The 15,333-nt window shown below is 48.2% G+C and overlaps 2 protein-coding genes across 3 annotated transcripts; one reads left to right on the top strand and one right to left on the bottom strand.

The window, feature by feature from the left end:
• The first annotated feature begins 1,152 nt into the window (after positions 1–1,152).
• Positions 1,153–7,598, top strand: myh6 (myosin, heavy chain 6, cardiac muscle, alpha). Its single transcript, XM_040169813.2, has 2 exons — positions 1,153–7,098; positions 7,274–7,598. The coding sequence occupies exon 1, from the start codon at positions 1,290–1,292 to the stop codon at positions 7,086–7,088; it is 5,799 nt and encodes a 1,932-aa protein (XP_040025747.1). The 5' UTR covers positions 1,153–1,289; the 3' UTR covers positions 7,089–7,098; positions 7,274–7,598.
• A 1,507-nt stretch (positions 7,599–9,105) lies between these two features.
• Positions 9,106–14,429, bottom strand: zbtb1 (zinc finger and BTB domain containing 1). 2 transcript variants are annotated; one of them, XM_040169811.2, is made up of 3 exons: positions 14,050–14,190; positions 12,909–13,597; positions 9,106–12,794 (listed from the first exon to the last, which is right to left on the bottom strand). In XM_040169811.2, the coding sequence occupies exon 3, from the start codon at positions 12,788–12,790 to the stop codon at positions 10,826–10,828; it is 1,965 nt and encodes a 654-aa protein (XP_040025745.2). In that variant the 5' UTR covers positions 12,791–12,794; positions 12,909–13,597; positions 14,050–14,190; the 3' UTR covers positions 9,106–10,825. The 2 variants fall into 2 exon arrangements, with proteins under 2 accessions (XP_040025745.2, XP_040025742.2); XM_040169808.2 differs by lacking the exon at positions 12,909–13,597 and having other exon boundaries at positions 14,050–14,429.
• Between the last annotated feature and the right edge of the window lie 904 nt (positions 14,430–15,333).

Consider the following 15,333-nt stretch of genomic DNA (forward strand, 5'->3'; position numbering starts at 1 on the left):
TTTATTAGACTTTATGATCACAATAAGTTTATGTTTACTGCTTATTTTTCAACCAACATAACAACAAATCATCCCAATTCCCAGTTAAAATATCTAAAACTAATATAACTGATTTACTGACTTCTAGCTTCTAATAATTTCCTGGACATTGATAAATAAAATGTACAGGTGAACTGGATGGTTTAAAGAAGTAAAGAAACACTGGAGAACGTTATGAATCTGAGGTTTGACGTCAGAAGAAGATTAGAACTCCTCATCGAATGTCTCTGTTTCTATTTTAGAGTCTGATGAGATAAAGAGAGACAAACACTTCAGTTACTCAGTTAACACTCCTCCTACCAGAGTCCACGAATTACACTACAAACACCCAAATACACATTATATTAAGATATATCCAATTAAATACAAATGGAAATGTTAACTGTGTGATACTACAGGGGATACATGTCTGTCATGCTCATACATCAGAGTATGGGGTTTAGTAATTACTGTAGGGAGCAGGAGGATGTTCAAGTTAAAGTGACAACTTAACTATTTTTTCAAAATAAGTTCTTTGAGTCTTTAGTGTTCAAGAAACTCTTGGAAATGATTTTACTGATTTAAATCAGAAATGATTTAGGTTTGAAATAGGATAATCATATGCAGAATATAATAATAATGTCTTTTTTAAGATGCACCAGCTGTTAACTTCCTTTATTCTATAAACAGTTTTCCTTTAGATTTATTTTTTATTTTTTAATATATGTGTAGAACAGACACAGAAAGACGGTAAAAAGTCAAATATAGTCTTGGTGTAATGATGAATTATATAGTATGTGTTACTAAATACTAATGTTATTATACATAGGTTTGAATCAGGAGCCATTTATGATTAATTTATCTTTTCTGGATGTATTTCATCATCCAAACCTAATCAGATACGAATAACTGTTTAAATATCAGAAGTGACGTGATTAACATGAATAAAAATGGGAGTCAAACCCCAGGAGGTAGATAGTAATACTTTGGAATTGATGGAGGATGAGCTTCAGTAGAAGAGAGTCTAAATGTAGAGGTGTGAGGAGTGTCTATCAGCGGCAGATAGGAAGAGAATCTCTCCTCTCCTTTAAATGGACTCTGACAGCTAAAGGTCCTAAATCTGCCCTCATGAGTTCCTCACATCTTATTTCCTAATTTGGTCCTAGAGGCGTCTTTATAAAGACCTGCCTGCTGTGAGCATCCCACATCTCTGCTTCAGAGGCACAAAGATTCCTTCTTCATAGGATCGATCTCTCACCTGACACTCCGCCATGGGTGACGCTCTGATGGCCGAGTTTGGAAAGGCCGCTCCTTTCCTGAGAAAGTCTGACAAGGAGCGCCTGGAAGCGCAGACCCGAGCCTTCGACATCAAGACCCAATGCTTTGTGGTGGACGACAAGGTAGAATACATGAAGGGACAGATTCAGAGCAAAGATGGGGGGATGGTGACTGTCAAGAAGGAGGATGGAACAACAGTGACCGTGAAGGAGCTGGACGTCCACCCCCAGAACCCGCCCAAGTTTGATAAAATTGAAGACATGGCGATGTTCACCTTCCTTCATGAACCCGCCGTGCTGTTCAACCTCAAGGAGCGCTACGCCGCCTGGATGATCTACACCTACTCCGGGCTTTTCTGCGTCACCGTCAATCCTTACAAGATGCTCCCCGTCTACGACGCAGAGGTGGTGGCAGCTTACAGGGGAAAGAAAAGGACCGAGGCTCCCCCTCACATCTTCTCCATCTCCGACAATGCCTACCAGTACATGCTGACCGACCGGGAGAACCAGTCCGTCCTCATCACCGGAGAATCCGGAGCCGGGAAAACTGTGAATACCAAGAGAGTCATCCAGTACTTTGCCAGCATCGCTGCGGTCGGCGGAGGCAAACGGGACACTAGTAAGGGGACGCTGGAGGACCAGATTATCCAGGCCAACCCGGCACTGGAGGCCTTTGGAAATGCCAAAACGCTGAGGAATGACAACTCATCTCGTTTTGGGAAATTCATCCGAATTCACTTTGGTACAAGTGGGAAGCTGTCATCTGCCGATATCGAGACTTACCTGCTGGAAAAGTCCCGGTGCACCTTTCAGCTCAAGGCTGAGAGGAACTACCACATCTTCTACCAGATCCTCTCCAATCAGAAGCCAGAGCTGCTGGACATGCTGCTGATCACCAACAACCCGTACGACTACTCCTACATCTCCCAGGGAGAGGTGACGGTGGCCTCCATCAATGACTCGGAGGAGCTGCTGGCCACCGACAGCGCCTTTGACGTGCTGGGCTTCACTCCGGAGGAGAAGATGGGTGTCTATAAACTCACCGGGGCCATTATGCACTACGGCAACATGAGGTTCAAACAGAAGCAGCGCGAGGAGCAGGCTGAGCCGGACGGGACCGAGGCCGCTGATAAAACAGCCTACTTGATGGGGCTGAACTCTGCCGACCTCATCAAGGGGTTGTGTCATCCCAGGGTGAAGGTCGGGAATGAATACGTAACCAAAGGTCAAAGTGTGGACCAAGTCTACTACTCCCTCGGTGCCCTGGCTAAGTCGGTCTATGAAAAGATGTTCAACTGGATGGTGGTCAGGATCAACCACTCGCTGGACACCAAGCAGCATCGTCAGTATTTTATAGGAGTACTGGATATTGCTGGGTTCGAGATCTTTGACTACAACACTTTTGAGCAACTGTGCATAAACTACACCAACGAGAAACTGCAACAGTTTTTCAACCATCACATGTTTGTTCTGGAGCAAGAGGAGTACAAGAAAGAAGGCATCGACTGGGAGTTCATCGACTTTGGGATGGATCTACAGGCTTGCATTGATCTCATTGACAAGCCGCTGGGAATCATGTCAATTCTGGAGGAGGAATGCATGTTTCCGAAAGCCAGTGACCAGACTTTCAAGTCCAAGCTGTACGACAATCACCTGGGAAAGAACAAGATGTTTGAGAAGCCGAGAGCTGCAAAGGGGAAAGCAGAGGCCCATTTTGCTCTGGTTCACTACGCTGGCACGGTGGACTACAACATCACCAATTGGTTGGTCAAAAACAAAGATCCCCTGAATGAAACTGTGGTCGGCCTTTACCAGAAATCCTGTCTGAAGCTCCTCAGTCTGCTGTTTTCCAGCTATTCAGGAACCGACGGTGACAAGGCAAGTGGCAAAGGAGCCAAAAAGAAAGGTTCCTCGTTCCAGACCGTGTCAGCGCTTCACAGGGAAAACCTGAACAAGCTGATGAACAACCTGAAGACCACACACCCCCACTTTGTCCGCTGTCTGATTCCAAATGAGAAGAAAACTCCGGGAGCCATGGATAACTGCTTGGTGATGCACCAGCTGCGCTGCAACGGCGTCCTGGAAGGCATCAGGATCTGCAGGAAGGGTTTCCCCAACAGGGTGCTCTATGGCGACTTCAAACAGAGATACAGGATCCTGAATGCCTCTGCCATCCCCGAGGGCCAGTTCATTGACTGCAAGAAGAGCGCAGAGAAGCTGCTGGGATCCCTAGACATCGACCACACTCAGTACCGCTTCGGTCACACCAAGGTCTTCTTTAAAGCCGGCCTGCTGGGCACTCTGGAGGAGATGCGTGATGAGCAACTCTCCCGAATTATCACCAGGATTCAGGCCAATGCCCGAGCAATCCTCATGAGGGAAGAATTTGCAAAGCTGATGGAACGCAGAGATGCCCTGATGGTAATTCAGTGGAATCTTCGCTCCTTTCTGGGTGTAAAAAACTGGCCCTGGATGAAACTGTTCTTTAAGATCAAACCACTGCTGAAGAGTGCCGAGTCTGAGAAGGAGATGGCCAACATGAAGGATGAGTTCAGCAAGCTGAAAGAAGCTCTTGAGAAATCAGAAACGAGGCGTAAAGAACTGGAGGAGAAAATAGTGACTCTTCTCCAAGAGAAGAACGATCTGACTCTGCACATTCAGTCTGAACAGGATACACTGACGGATGCTGAAGAACGCTGCGAACAGCTTATCAAGAGCAAAATTCAACTGGATGCAAAACTGAAAGAGATGATCGAGCGGCTGGAAGACGAAGAGGAGCTGAATGCAGATCTTACAGCAAAGAAACGGAAGCTCGAAGATGAATCCTCTGAGCTGAAAAAAGACATAGATGATCTGGAGCTGACTTTGGCCAAAGTAGAGAAAGAGAAACACGCCATAGAGAATAAAGTGAAGAACCTGATGGAGGAGATGGCTTCCCAGGATGAAAACATCATGAAGCTAACAAAAGAGAAGAAGGCGCTGCAGGAGGCTCACCAGCAGACACTTGATGACCTTCAGAGTGAAGAAGACAAAGCCAATAGCTTAACCAAAGCCAAAGTTAAGTTGGAGCAGCAGGTGGACGATCTGGAGGCCTCGTTGGAGCAGGAGAAGAAACTCAGGATGGAACTTGAACGCTCAAAGAGGAAGTTCGAAGGAGACCTAAAACTGACTCAAGAGAGCTTGATGGACTTAGAAAACGACAAGCAGCAGCTGGAGGAGAAACTAAAAAAAAAAGACTTTGAGATGGTGCAGATAAGTTCAAGACTAGATGATGAGCAGGTTGCTTCAGTTCAGCTCCAGAAGAAGCTGAAGGAGAACCAGGCGAGAATTGAGGAGTTGGAAGAGGAGCTAGATGCTGAGCGAGCAGCCCGTGCCAAAGTGGAGAAGCAGCGTTCTGATCTTTCCCGTGAGCTGGAGGACATCAGCGAGCGCCTGGAGGAGGCAGGCGGAGCAACGTCGGCGCAGGTGGAGATGAACAAAAAGAGAGATGCTGAGTTCCAGAAGCTGCGTAGGGAGCTGGAGGAATCCACGCTCCAACATGAGGCCACCGCGGCCACCCTAAGGAAGAAGCACGCCGACAGCGTGGCCGAGCTAGGGGAGCAGATCGACAACCTGCAGCGAGTGAAGCAGAAGCTGGAGAAGGAGAAGAGTGAGTTGAAGCTCGAGCTAGATGACTTGTCTTCTAACATGGAGAGTGTGGTGAAAGCCAAGTCTAACATTGAGAAGATGTGCAGAACTATGGAGGACAACATGAATGAGTACAAGAGCAAATGTGAGGAGTCTCAGCGTGCCGTCAACGACCTGACGACCCAGAAAGCCAAGCTACTCACGGAGAACGGCGAGTTTGGCCGTCAGCTGGAGGAGAAGGAGTGTCTGATTTCACAGCTGACCAGAGGGAAGAACTCGTACAACCAGCAGGTAGAAGATCTGCGTAGACAGCTGGAAGAAGAAGTCAAAGCAAAGAACGCACTCGCCCACGCGGTGCAATCTGCTCGTCACGACTGTGATCTGCTCCGAGAGCAGTTTGAAGAGGAGCAGGAAGCCAAGGCCGAGCTGCAGAGAGTTCTGTCCAAGTCCAACACAGAGGTCTCAGCGTGGAGAACAAAGTATGAAACAGACGGAATCCAGCGAACAGAGGAACTGGAGGAAGCAAAGAAGAAGCTGGTTCAAAGACTGCAGGAGGCCGAGGAGGCCATTGAGGCTGTGAACGCAAAGTGTTCTTCCCTCGAGAAGACCAAGCACCGCCTACAAAACGAAATCGAAGACCTGATGCTGGACCTGGAGAAATCCAACGCTGCGTCTGCAGTCCTGGACAAGAAGCAAAGGGCCTTTGACAAAATCATGGCAGAGTGGAAGCAAAAGTTTGAGGAGTCTCAGTGTGAGCTGGAGGTCTCTCAGAAGGAGTCCCGGTCTCTGAGCACTGAACTCTTCAAACTGAGGAACGCCTATGAGGAGTCTCTGGATCAACTAGAGACAGTTAAGAGGGAGAACAAGAACCTCCAGGAGGAGATTTCCGACCTCTCCGACCAGTTGGGGGAGGGCGGCAGGAGTGTTCATGAACTGGAGAAGATTCGGAAGCAGCTAGAGCAGGAAAAGGCAGAGCTCCAGTCAGCTCTCGAGGAGGCGGAAGGTTCTTTGGAGCATGAAGAGAGCAAGATCCTTCGAGCCCAGCTGGAGTTTAACCAGGTTAAGGCCGACATGGACCGCAAGATGGCTGAGAGAGATGAAGAAATGGAGCAGGCCAAGAGGAACTACCAGCGGACGCTGGAGTCGCTTCAGTCCTCTTTGGAGTCTGAAACAAGGAGCCGCAACGAGGCCCTAAGGGTCAAGAAGAAGATGGAGGGCGATCTCAACGAAATGGAGATCCAGCTCAGCCAAGCTAACAGGCAGGCGGCCGACGCCTTGAAACAGCTGAAGAGCCTCCAGGCCTTCCTGAAAGACTATCAGCTGCAGCTGGACGACGTGCAGCACGTCAACGATGACCTGAAGGAGAATATTGCTCTTCTGGAACGCAGGAACAACCTGATCCAGGCTGAGCTCGAGGACCTGAGGGCCGCCCTTGAGCAAACGGAGAGAAGTCGCAAGCTGGCCGAACAGGAGCTGACCGACGCCACAGAGCGCATGCAGCTCCTCCACTCCCAGAACACCAGCCTTATCAACCAGAAGAAGAAGCATGAGGCGGACCTCTCGCTCATGCAGGGTGAGATGGAGGAGGCCTTGCAGGAGAACCGTAACGCTGAGGAGAAGGCCAAGAAGGCCATCACAGATGCGGCCATGATGGCCGAGGAGCTAAAGAAGGAGCAGGACACAAGCTCCCATCTGGAGCGCATGAAAAAGAACATGGAGCAGACCATCAAAGACTTGCAGCACCGTCTGGACGAGGCCGAGCAGATCGCTATGAAGGGCGGCAAGAAGCAGCTCCAGAAACTGGAGGCTCGCATCAAGGAGCTAGAGAACGAGCTGGAGGTGGAGCAGAGGAGGGGAACCGAGTCTACCAAGGGGGTTCGCAAGTACGAGCGGCGCCTTAAGGAGCTCACTTACCAGACCGAGGAAGACCGCAAAAACGTGGCCCGCCTCCAGGACCTGGTGGACAAGCTGCAGCTGAAGGTGAAGTCCTACAAACACGCGGCTGAGGAGGCGGAGGAGGGAGCAAACGCCAACATGGCCAAAGTACGCAAGCTGCAGCACGAGCTGGAGGAGGCTGAGGAGAGGGCCGACATTGCAGAGTCGCAGGTCAATAAGCTGAGGGCCAAGTCCAGAGACGGGTCCTCCAAGAAGGGCCTGGACGAGTGAGGAGTTACAGGTGAGACTGCAGGTCTGCTTCATGTCAGCTGCATTTTCAGGTCTTTACAGCTCGATTGGTTGAGATAATCAGGTGTCGTCTCTCAGATGTCATCTGTTGAAAGCTCTGATACTAAGATGTTGTGAATCCAAATGTTAATATCTTTCATGGTCGGTGAATCTGCTTTGATTGACAGGGGTTCCTGCACCATGTCACTGGAGTTATTGAAGAGGACCCAGAGACAACACAACGAGTTTATACCAGGAATACTTGTTAGTGAACTTTACATTCTGATTTTGTGATTCTACTTTTAGAAACAATCTGTTTAATTGTGCTTATTAATGAGTTTCAGAAACTTTAAAAAGAAACAAAGTTAAGTTATGAAAAATATTAAGTAAACATCAGACACGTGGACCTTCAGATCTTCATGAACTGGATCAACAGGTTGATTGATTGATTGATGTTAGTAAGGGTATCAATAATAAACCTACTGATTTATTAAAAGGATCTTTGACAGCAAACCATTTTTTTCTGTTTGATATCTACTAAAGCGAAATGTTCTCTCTTCATGTGTCACGTAAAAACTGGTTCGATGGTGTTGGACCTGTAATGTGTTTTCTTCAGGTGCGTCCTGTGGAACTCCTCTTTAACGTCTCACTGGTTTGTCCATCCATCCATCCATTGTCAAACCGCTTATCCTGCACACAGGGTCGCGGGGGGCTGGAGTCCATCCCAGCCCTCACTGGTTTGTGTCCAACAAAAAGGTTTAAAAGAGGTTTCTCACGGCTCTGCATGCAGCAGCTTTACTGATATTATAATGTTGTAAAAGAAAACACGTAATACTACACAACGAATGTGCTCGTATGTGAGAGCACGTCCACCATGGGGGACGTTACTTCTATGAGGACGGGTGAGGTCATGGACATATTTGATGGACGGTGAAGAAAAACGATAGCGTTCAAACAAGTAGTCATCTGGAAATGAGAATATATCTAATCGGCCTCAATATTCTCTCCTGACGTGTTTAACAGCCTGAGAAGTAAAAGCGCTTCTTCATCAACAGGATCGTCCAGAAAAGGACGTGACGTGTTCCAGAAAACACTTTAGTCTTTAATGTAACATCTTATTTTGTTCATATGTGGAAACTGATACAGAGTGAATGAATGAATGAGGAAATTAAAGCGCGCTGTGTGATTGGCTGGGCTGCTGTCAGAGGGAGGAGCCTGTGGAAGGAGAAAGAAAACCAGGTGATGTTCACAGGCTCAGTTACCATGGTGACTGAGCCTGAGCTTTAGTTACCATGGTGACTGAGCCTGAGCTTTAGTTACCATGGTGACTGATCCTGAGCTTTAGTTACCATGGAGACTGATCCTGAGCTTTAGTTACCATGGAGACTGATTCTGAGCTTTAGTTACCATGGTGACTGAGCTTTAGTTACTCCCTTTGTGAAACAAGCCAGTTTCCCTCATCTCAGGGTGAACAAACTGAGTTTACACTAAACCGGCTCCTTGAAACGGACCCCAGTACTCCGGTGTTTGTCTATCCACCCGAACCGAACACAAATAACAATCATTTACCAATAGAGTATCAATATTATAGGAATACTCTCCCAATATTAATAGTAATAGTATAACCAATAGGGGGGCCGTCGTGGCACAGGGGGAAAAGCCGGTGTGCTGGGAACCGCAAAGTTGGTGGTTCGGGTCCCGGCTGCCCCATGTCTCAAGTCAAAGTGTCCCTGAGCAAGACACCTGACCCCTAATTGCTCCCATGGGTTTAAAGTGTAAGTCGCTTTGCATAAAAGCGTCTGCTAAATGACCTGTAATGTAATAGTATTATAAGAACAATGAAAAAGTCAAATATCAATAAAACAGCCAATGGTAGATAGAAAAAGTGGGTAAATTAAATCACTACAAATACTAGAACCAAAATCATAACACCAATAACAATAACACAATCAAGTGATACAGGTAATTATAAAAGTGTAAATACAAATAATAATATCAAATAACATCAGGAGGAAACAGGTTGTTGAGAACTTAACTCGGTTTATTTGGAGCTTCAGAACACAAATAGAAAAGGAACAGCTGATGAAATGATGACATCGCCACAAGAGACATTTGACCTTTTACACCTGGTTCCTGTCTGAACTGGACTGAAGGAGGTTCTGGTTCTGATTTTCAGTATTAATCGCTAAACATCCTACTGGTTGTGATCCAGTTCTGAATGTATCTCAGGATCCCGGTGGAGAACAATCTGGTTTGTTCTGGATCTCAACCATTAAGAGGTTGGGTCTGTGTTGGGTGTGAGCGGCTAGAGGATGGTTTGAATGCTTCTGGTTCTCCTGATGTGATCCAAAGGACCAGATATGTTAAATTAGTTCCAATTTGGTCTAAAAACAGAAAGACAGGAGCTGGTTCAGGTTCTCAACGCTTCCATCTTGTTCAGTTACTTGAGTTTTCTGAACAACGTGGTTTTAGTGAAGCAAACAGAAAACAGTGAAAAACAATTTTACATGAAATATAAGGCAACAGATTCAGCAGAGGAACCAGGACCGGGTCCTGGTCTCAGTCTGACCCGGTTGAGTTCTCCCCTTCGGTTCAGTTACTCTCAGAAAACATTTAAAAGCAACCGGGAAGTCGTCATGACGCCGACAGAGACGGCCTCAGCAGGTCAGCGGATCGCCGGACCAATGAGGGTCGCGATGTGTTACAGGGTAAACTAGTCACATGATCTCTTTCACTGATCAGCATTAAATATGAGTTTTATTTCTAGAATATTACCTTTTTAAATGAATAAAACATTATTTCTCATGTATTACTGACTTAAAAGCCTTATTATTATTATTATTATTATATTAGTTATTAATATATATTGTAGACCAGATGTTGTAATCAAACATCAACATAGATTATCAATGATCAATAACTACCACACTCATCCTTCAGAACATCCTGTGTGTTGGTTTGGACTGAACCGAGGAGGAAAACCAACCGGGCTTATAAAGTTTGGCTAGGTGGTTCCTAGAGCGGGTCTAATGTTCCCACCGTCCATCCCCCAGCATGCATCACTGTGAAGAAGACTAGTGTTCCATACAGGCACCTATCACAGGAACGCACAGCAAGAGAACCAGCTATGAAGTGAAGAACTAGTTGGGTTCTTCTTCCTTGGTGTTCATTGAAGTCCAAACAGGAAGTGGACCCTCCTCAGGGTTCTGCAATAGTTGGGGGTGGCTTTCCTGGAGACGTTCACATTGAGAGCAGCAGAACTGGCTACAGAACCTCAACCGTATTCGGTGACCGGTTTTAGCTTCCAATGAGATTTTCTTCTTTGGGTTTTTGGACTGTGAAAGCATCATGTAAAGATCCTCCTGCATATGAAATCCCAACTTCTTCACAAACATTACGACTAATAAACATCTGCTAGCTCCTTTCCTAAATTAGCTGGTTTCCCTACTTCACCATCTTAGCTAGTTTGCTAATCCACTAGTTAGCGGTTTTGCCAGTTCTCTAGTTGGCGGTGAGCTGCTAAAACGTCAATGAATCTGATTCTGTTGTGAAAACAAACAGAAGAAAAGTCTTTTGCTATCAAAGTAGAAAGCTGCCAACGGGTCAACTGCTCGCAGTGTGAAGGCCTGCTTACGTTATGCATATACTTTAAAAGTGCAAATAGTCTTTTTGGTGCTCAGGTGCATTTGTTTGTTCTCACATTTATGGCTTTTCTTTGAAGCCGGTACAGAAAGCGGCTCCTACAGTCTCTTGGTGTGCTTGGAGTTATAGTGACTCCTCATGTCTTTGCGGAGGCGGAACTTCTCTCCACAAACGCCGCAGATGTACAGGTGGACATCCATGTGCTTCTCCAGCTGCTCTCCGCCGGGGAAGATCTGGAAACACACTTGACAGATGGTTTCCCCGGCCGACAGGTGTGAGATCATGTGGCGCACGTGGTCGTGCTTGAGGAAGGTGCCCTGGTCGCACACCGGGCAGACGTAGCGCGCCATACCTTTGTGCATGTCGGTGTGCAGCCGTAGCTGCCGCTCCCGCAGGAACTGCTTTCCACAGGTCTGGCAGGTAAACTGCTTCTCCTTGGTGTGGACGGTGTAGTGCTCCCGCAGGTGGCAGCGCTGGTAGAAGCCTTTGCCGCAGATGCCGCAGAAGTGCTTGCGCCGGTGGTCCAGTTCGCCGGCCTCCTCTAGCAGCGCCGGGCGGAAAAGCTCCTGGTCGTGGCAGGACAAGGCGTGCTCCAGCACCGAGCTCTCGCTCTGGAATAGTGCGGCGCAGTGAGGGCAGGCCAGGTCGGAGGCCTCCATCAGCGCCTCCTCCATCTCCTGAGGCTCCTCCAGCAGTGAGGCCTCGTCCTCCCCGTGAGAATCAGACTCGCCACCCTGGGACTCGCCGCAGCGCTCTGCGTGCTCCTGGAGCTGCCGGCCTTTGATCAGCACCTGGCCGCACCTGCCGCAGGCGCAGATGTGGCCCATGTGGTTGGACAGGTAGTGCGCTGACTTGTCTTCCTCCATCAGCGGAGCGCCACACAGTTCACAGGGGGCGGAGTCTGCCTCCTGCTGCTCCTCTTTGACCTTACGGAGCTTCACGGGGATTCCTTGATCCTCACCGCTGTTCTCCAGACCCGAGACGCCGGGTTCCGGGTCGCCGCCCAATTCGTTTTTTGCCCTTGGTCGGTCTTTAGACGCGGCGTCAACGGCACAGTCTCCGACCCGAACTACTTCGATCTCGGAGAATGTGCTTCCCTGTGGTTCCGTCTTGATGGAGATACCCCGGGTCGACCTGGCACCAAGATCAGACTCGGCTGCTCTTGCTTCGGGCCAGTCGTCCTCGCCTTTACAGGTGAGCCGATGCTCCTCGGCGCTCTCGGAGGCGGAGCTCTCGGCTTTGCTGGACTCGTTGTCCCCCTCGGCGCTGCCCCTCGGCTGATGGAAGGCCTTCCGGTTGGTGCAGGTGAGAATGTGTTCGATCAAAAGCTTCTCGCAGCTGAAGACGAATCCGCAGTCGTCGCAGGTGTAGGTGCGACCAAACCGAGGGCGGTCTTTGAGGGCTGAGCTCCTGCCGCCGGGCCTCTTCCTCAGGTCACAGGGCTGGTCCCCCAGCCCGTCCACCGCAGGTGGTGCCCCTACAAAAGGAGTCGACACCACCTCCTCCACCACCGCCGCTCTGCTGACTGTTACAGGAGCGGCCAGACGGCCGTCAGCGCTGCTGGCTGCTTTTGGTAGAAGCTCCGCCTCCGGGGCAGAGGGGCTCTGCTGCTCGTACATGCGGACGCCGAACATCATCTTGCCGGCGGCAGGGCAGGCTGAAGAGGTGGTGGAGGTGGCGGAGGACTGGGCCAGGGTGGAGCTCCGGATGTCCCGGAGGTCCTCGAGCGAGTCGGGGATGTAATACATCTGCAGGTACGCCATGGAGGCCTTCAGCTCCTCGAACTCGTAGCTGCCCACCACGATGCGACCCAGGTACATGAGCTGCAAGATGAGGTCAAAGCACTCTGCGCTGATCTGCATGTTGCTGAGGTCCAGGCGGCCCGCGCCCTGCTGGTCCCGGATGAACATCATCCGGAAGTAGGAGCTGCAGGCCGCCAGCACGGCCTTGTGGGCCCTGAAGTAGATGTCCCCGATGGCGATGAGGCAGTCGCACAGGAAGCCCCACTCGCGCTGGTTGTTGAGCTGCTGGAGGACGTGGTCGCTGTGGCTCGGCCTCGCCATCGCCCTGAAGGACACACAGGGATTAGTTCCACATACAGTCGAAGGAAACAACATACAATTTCATCAGTACAACAACACACTTTATCAGGTACACCTGTAAAATTGCTTGTTAACGCACGTTTATAATCAGCCAATCACACGGCAGCAACTCGCTGCCTTTAGGCGTGTAGACGTGGTGAAGACAACTTAGTGAAGGTCAAAGCGAGCATCAGAACGGGGAGGAAGGTGATTTAAGTGACGTTCACGTGGATGGTTGTTGGTGCAAACGGTCGGAGTACGTCACAAACTGCTGATCTACTGGGATCTGAACGCACAACCATCTCTGGGGTTCACGGAGGACGGCCCCAAAAAGAGAAAATGTCCAGTGAGCAGCAGGCGTGTGGTGAAAACACCGTGTTGATGCGAGAGGTCAGAGGAGAACGAGCGGACTGGTTCCACATGACAGAAAGACAACGGGCTGCAACTCCACCAGGATCATCACCACGGGACGTCGCTGGTCTCCTTTCAGCAGAACATCAGATGGTTAGAATGTAAACAACATGAAAGCATGGATCCATCCTGCCTGTACCGACACTTCACGCTGCTGCTGGTGGGATGAGGGGGGTCGGCATGTAGCGGACATGTCCATCCCCGATGCACCGTGTCACAAAGCTCATATCATCTCATCCTGAACATGACGAGGAGTTCGCGGTGCTCCGCTGGCCTCTAAGTCACCGCATCTCACGCCGGCGGCGCAGTTCACGTCTGCTGAGTGACAGACCCGCGCGATGCTGTCACGTCAATAAAGAGGCCGGCCGCACTCACGAGCTAAAATGGAGATTATAGAGGTTAGCTACGTTAAGCTAGGAGCAGCTAGCATCGCAACAACCGGAACTTATTACGAGTTACGCTCCAGAATAAAAGAATACAGAATACAAAAAGACAAAATTACAAAATGACTAAATAAATAATTATATTATATATAATATATATTATATTAAATGATTACTTATTATTACAGTAACGTGGCATTAACTACCATTTTAATATTTTCTAGAAGGATTGAAGTTAATATCATTACTCGCGCTTTATCGTGAAAACCTAGACCGGATGTGATACATGTACATCCCGTTCAATTGACGCTGCTCAGTGATATCTCTCCCGCAAACAGTCCCGCCACCCCCGCACAACCTCCCGCACGCCAGCAGGCCGCGAGGACTTTCTTCATAGTTCACCCCGCCAGGCGGCTCTAGGAGCCGGGAAGGGTCCCGACCACTCACCGTGGGTACCGGAGGAGCGGTAGTGTGTGTGGTGTCCCCGGGGTCCGGAGGATTCCTCTCCGGAGACGCGTTGTGTTCGGGCGGACAAGAGGCCTCTTCTTCTTCCTCTTCCTCTTCTTCTGCTGCTGATTTTTCTTCTTCTCCTCTCGCAGGATGAGAGAACTTCCGCACTTTGCCGCTCCGTCAGTTAGCGCACAGTGAGCGAGAAGACAAAATAAAAGACTTCCGGTCAGAATGCCAGCATTCGGAATAGATGTTGTGTTATATAAAAACAAAGAGGTCGCACTCTGATTCACTTCACTGAACCATGTTGTGTTTCCTATTGTTCAATTCATTTTACTTCGTATAGCCAAAAATCACATAATTGCCTCAGAGGGTTTGCAGTCTGCCACATCATCATGTGTCATGTGTACAGATCAACAATACATTCAATTCCTATGACAGAAATGATTCAATAATTGTGAGTAGTAAGCCGAGTGTACGCCAGGACCACTGCAGTGACAGCCTCCATCAGATGTAACCTCCAACAGGTTACACCATCAGATGTAACCTCCATCAGATGTAACCTCCAACAGATACAAACTCCATCAGATGTAACCTCCATCAGATGTAACCTCCATCAGATACAACCACCATCAGATCTAACCTCCATCAGATGTAACCTCCATCAGATACAACCACCATCAGATGTAACCTCCATCAGATGCAACCACCATCAGATGTAACCTCCATCAGATGTAACCTCCGTCAGATACAACCACCATCAGATGTAACCTCCATCAGATGTAACCTCAATCAGATATAACCACCTTTATAATATTCATAATATTGTTAATGTTTGTATTTTTATATAATATGTTTCACAGTGGATTATTTATTTAGACATGATATATTTTATTACATGATATATTTTTTATAAGATTTAAGTAATTTATTTATTGTGAATTTATTAATTGATAAAATGTTTTTCTCTTTGATATCAGCGTGTCTTATCAACTAATGTGTAGAATATACATAGCCTTAGCCTTATTCTTACTAACCCATTGCATTAGCATTTCATTCCACTTTATTTTATAACTTGTGCACTGTTGTCTTGTCTGTCTACTGTCGCGCACTAACCGCCAAGACAAATTCCTTGTATGTTTGACATATTTTGGCCAATAAATGATTCCTGATTCCTGATTCCTGATACCACGTGTTTGATCACCTAACCATTGATTTCATCATATCATTTAATTTTCAAGTGAAATAGGCTCCGCTGTTATGATTTCAATATGTATAGAA

Source organism: Gasterosteus aculeatus, chromosome 18, assembly GCF_964276395.1.
Source record: "Gasterosteus aculeatus chromosome 18, fGasAcu3.hap1.1, whole genome shotgun sequence".
In the NCBI taxonomy this organism is placed as follows: Eukaryota; Metazoa; Chordata; class Actinopteri; order Perciformes; family Gasterosteidae; genus Gasterosteus; species Gasterosteus aculeatus.

Excerpts from the sequence above, each read along its gene's own strand:
- myh6 (XM_040169813.2), top strand. The coding sequence starts at position 1,290 with ATGGGTGACGCTCTGATGGCCGAGTTTGGAAAGGCCGCTCCTTTCCTG.
- zbtb1 (XM_040169808.2), bottom strand. The coding sequence starts at position 12,790 with ATGGCGAGGCCGAGCCACAGCGACCACGTCCTCCAGCAGCTCAACAAC.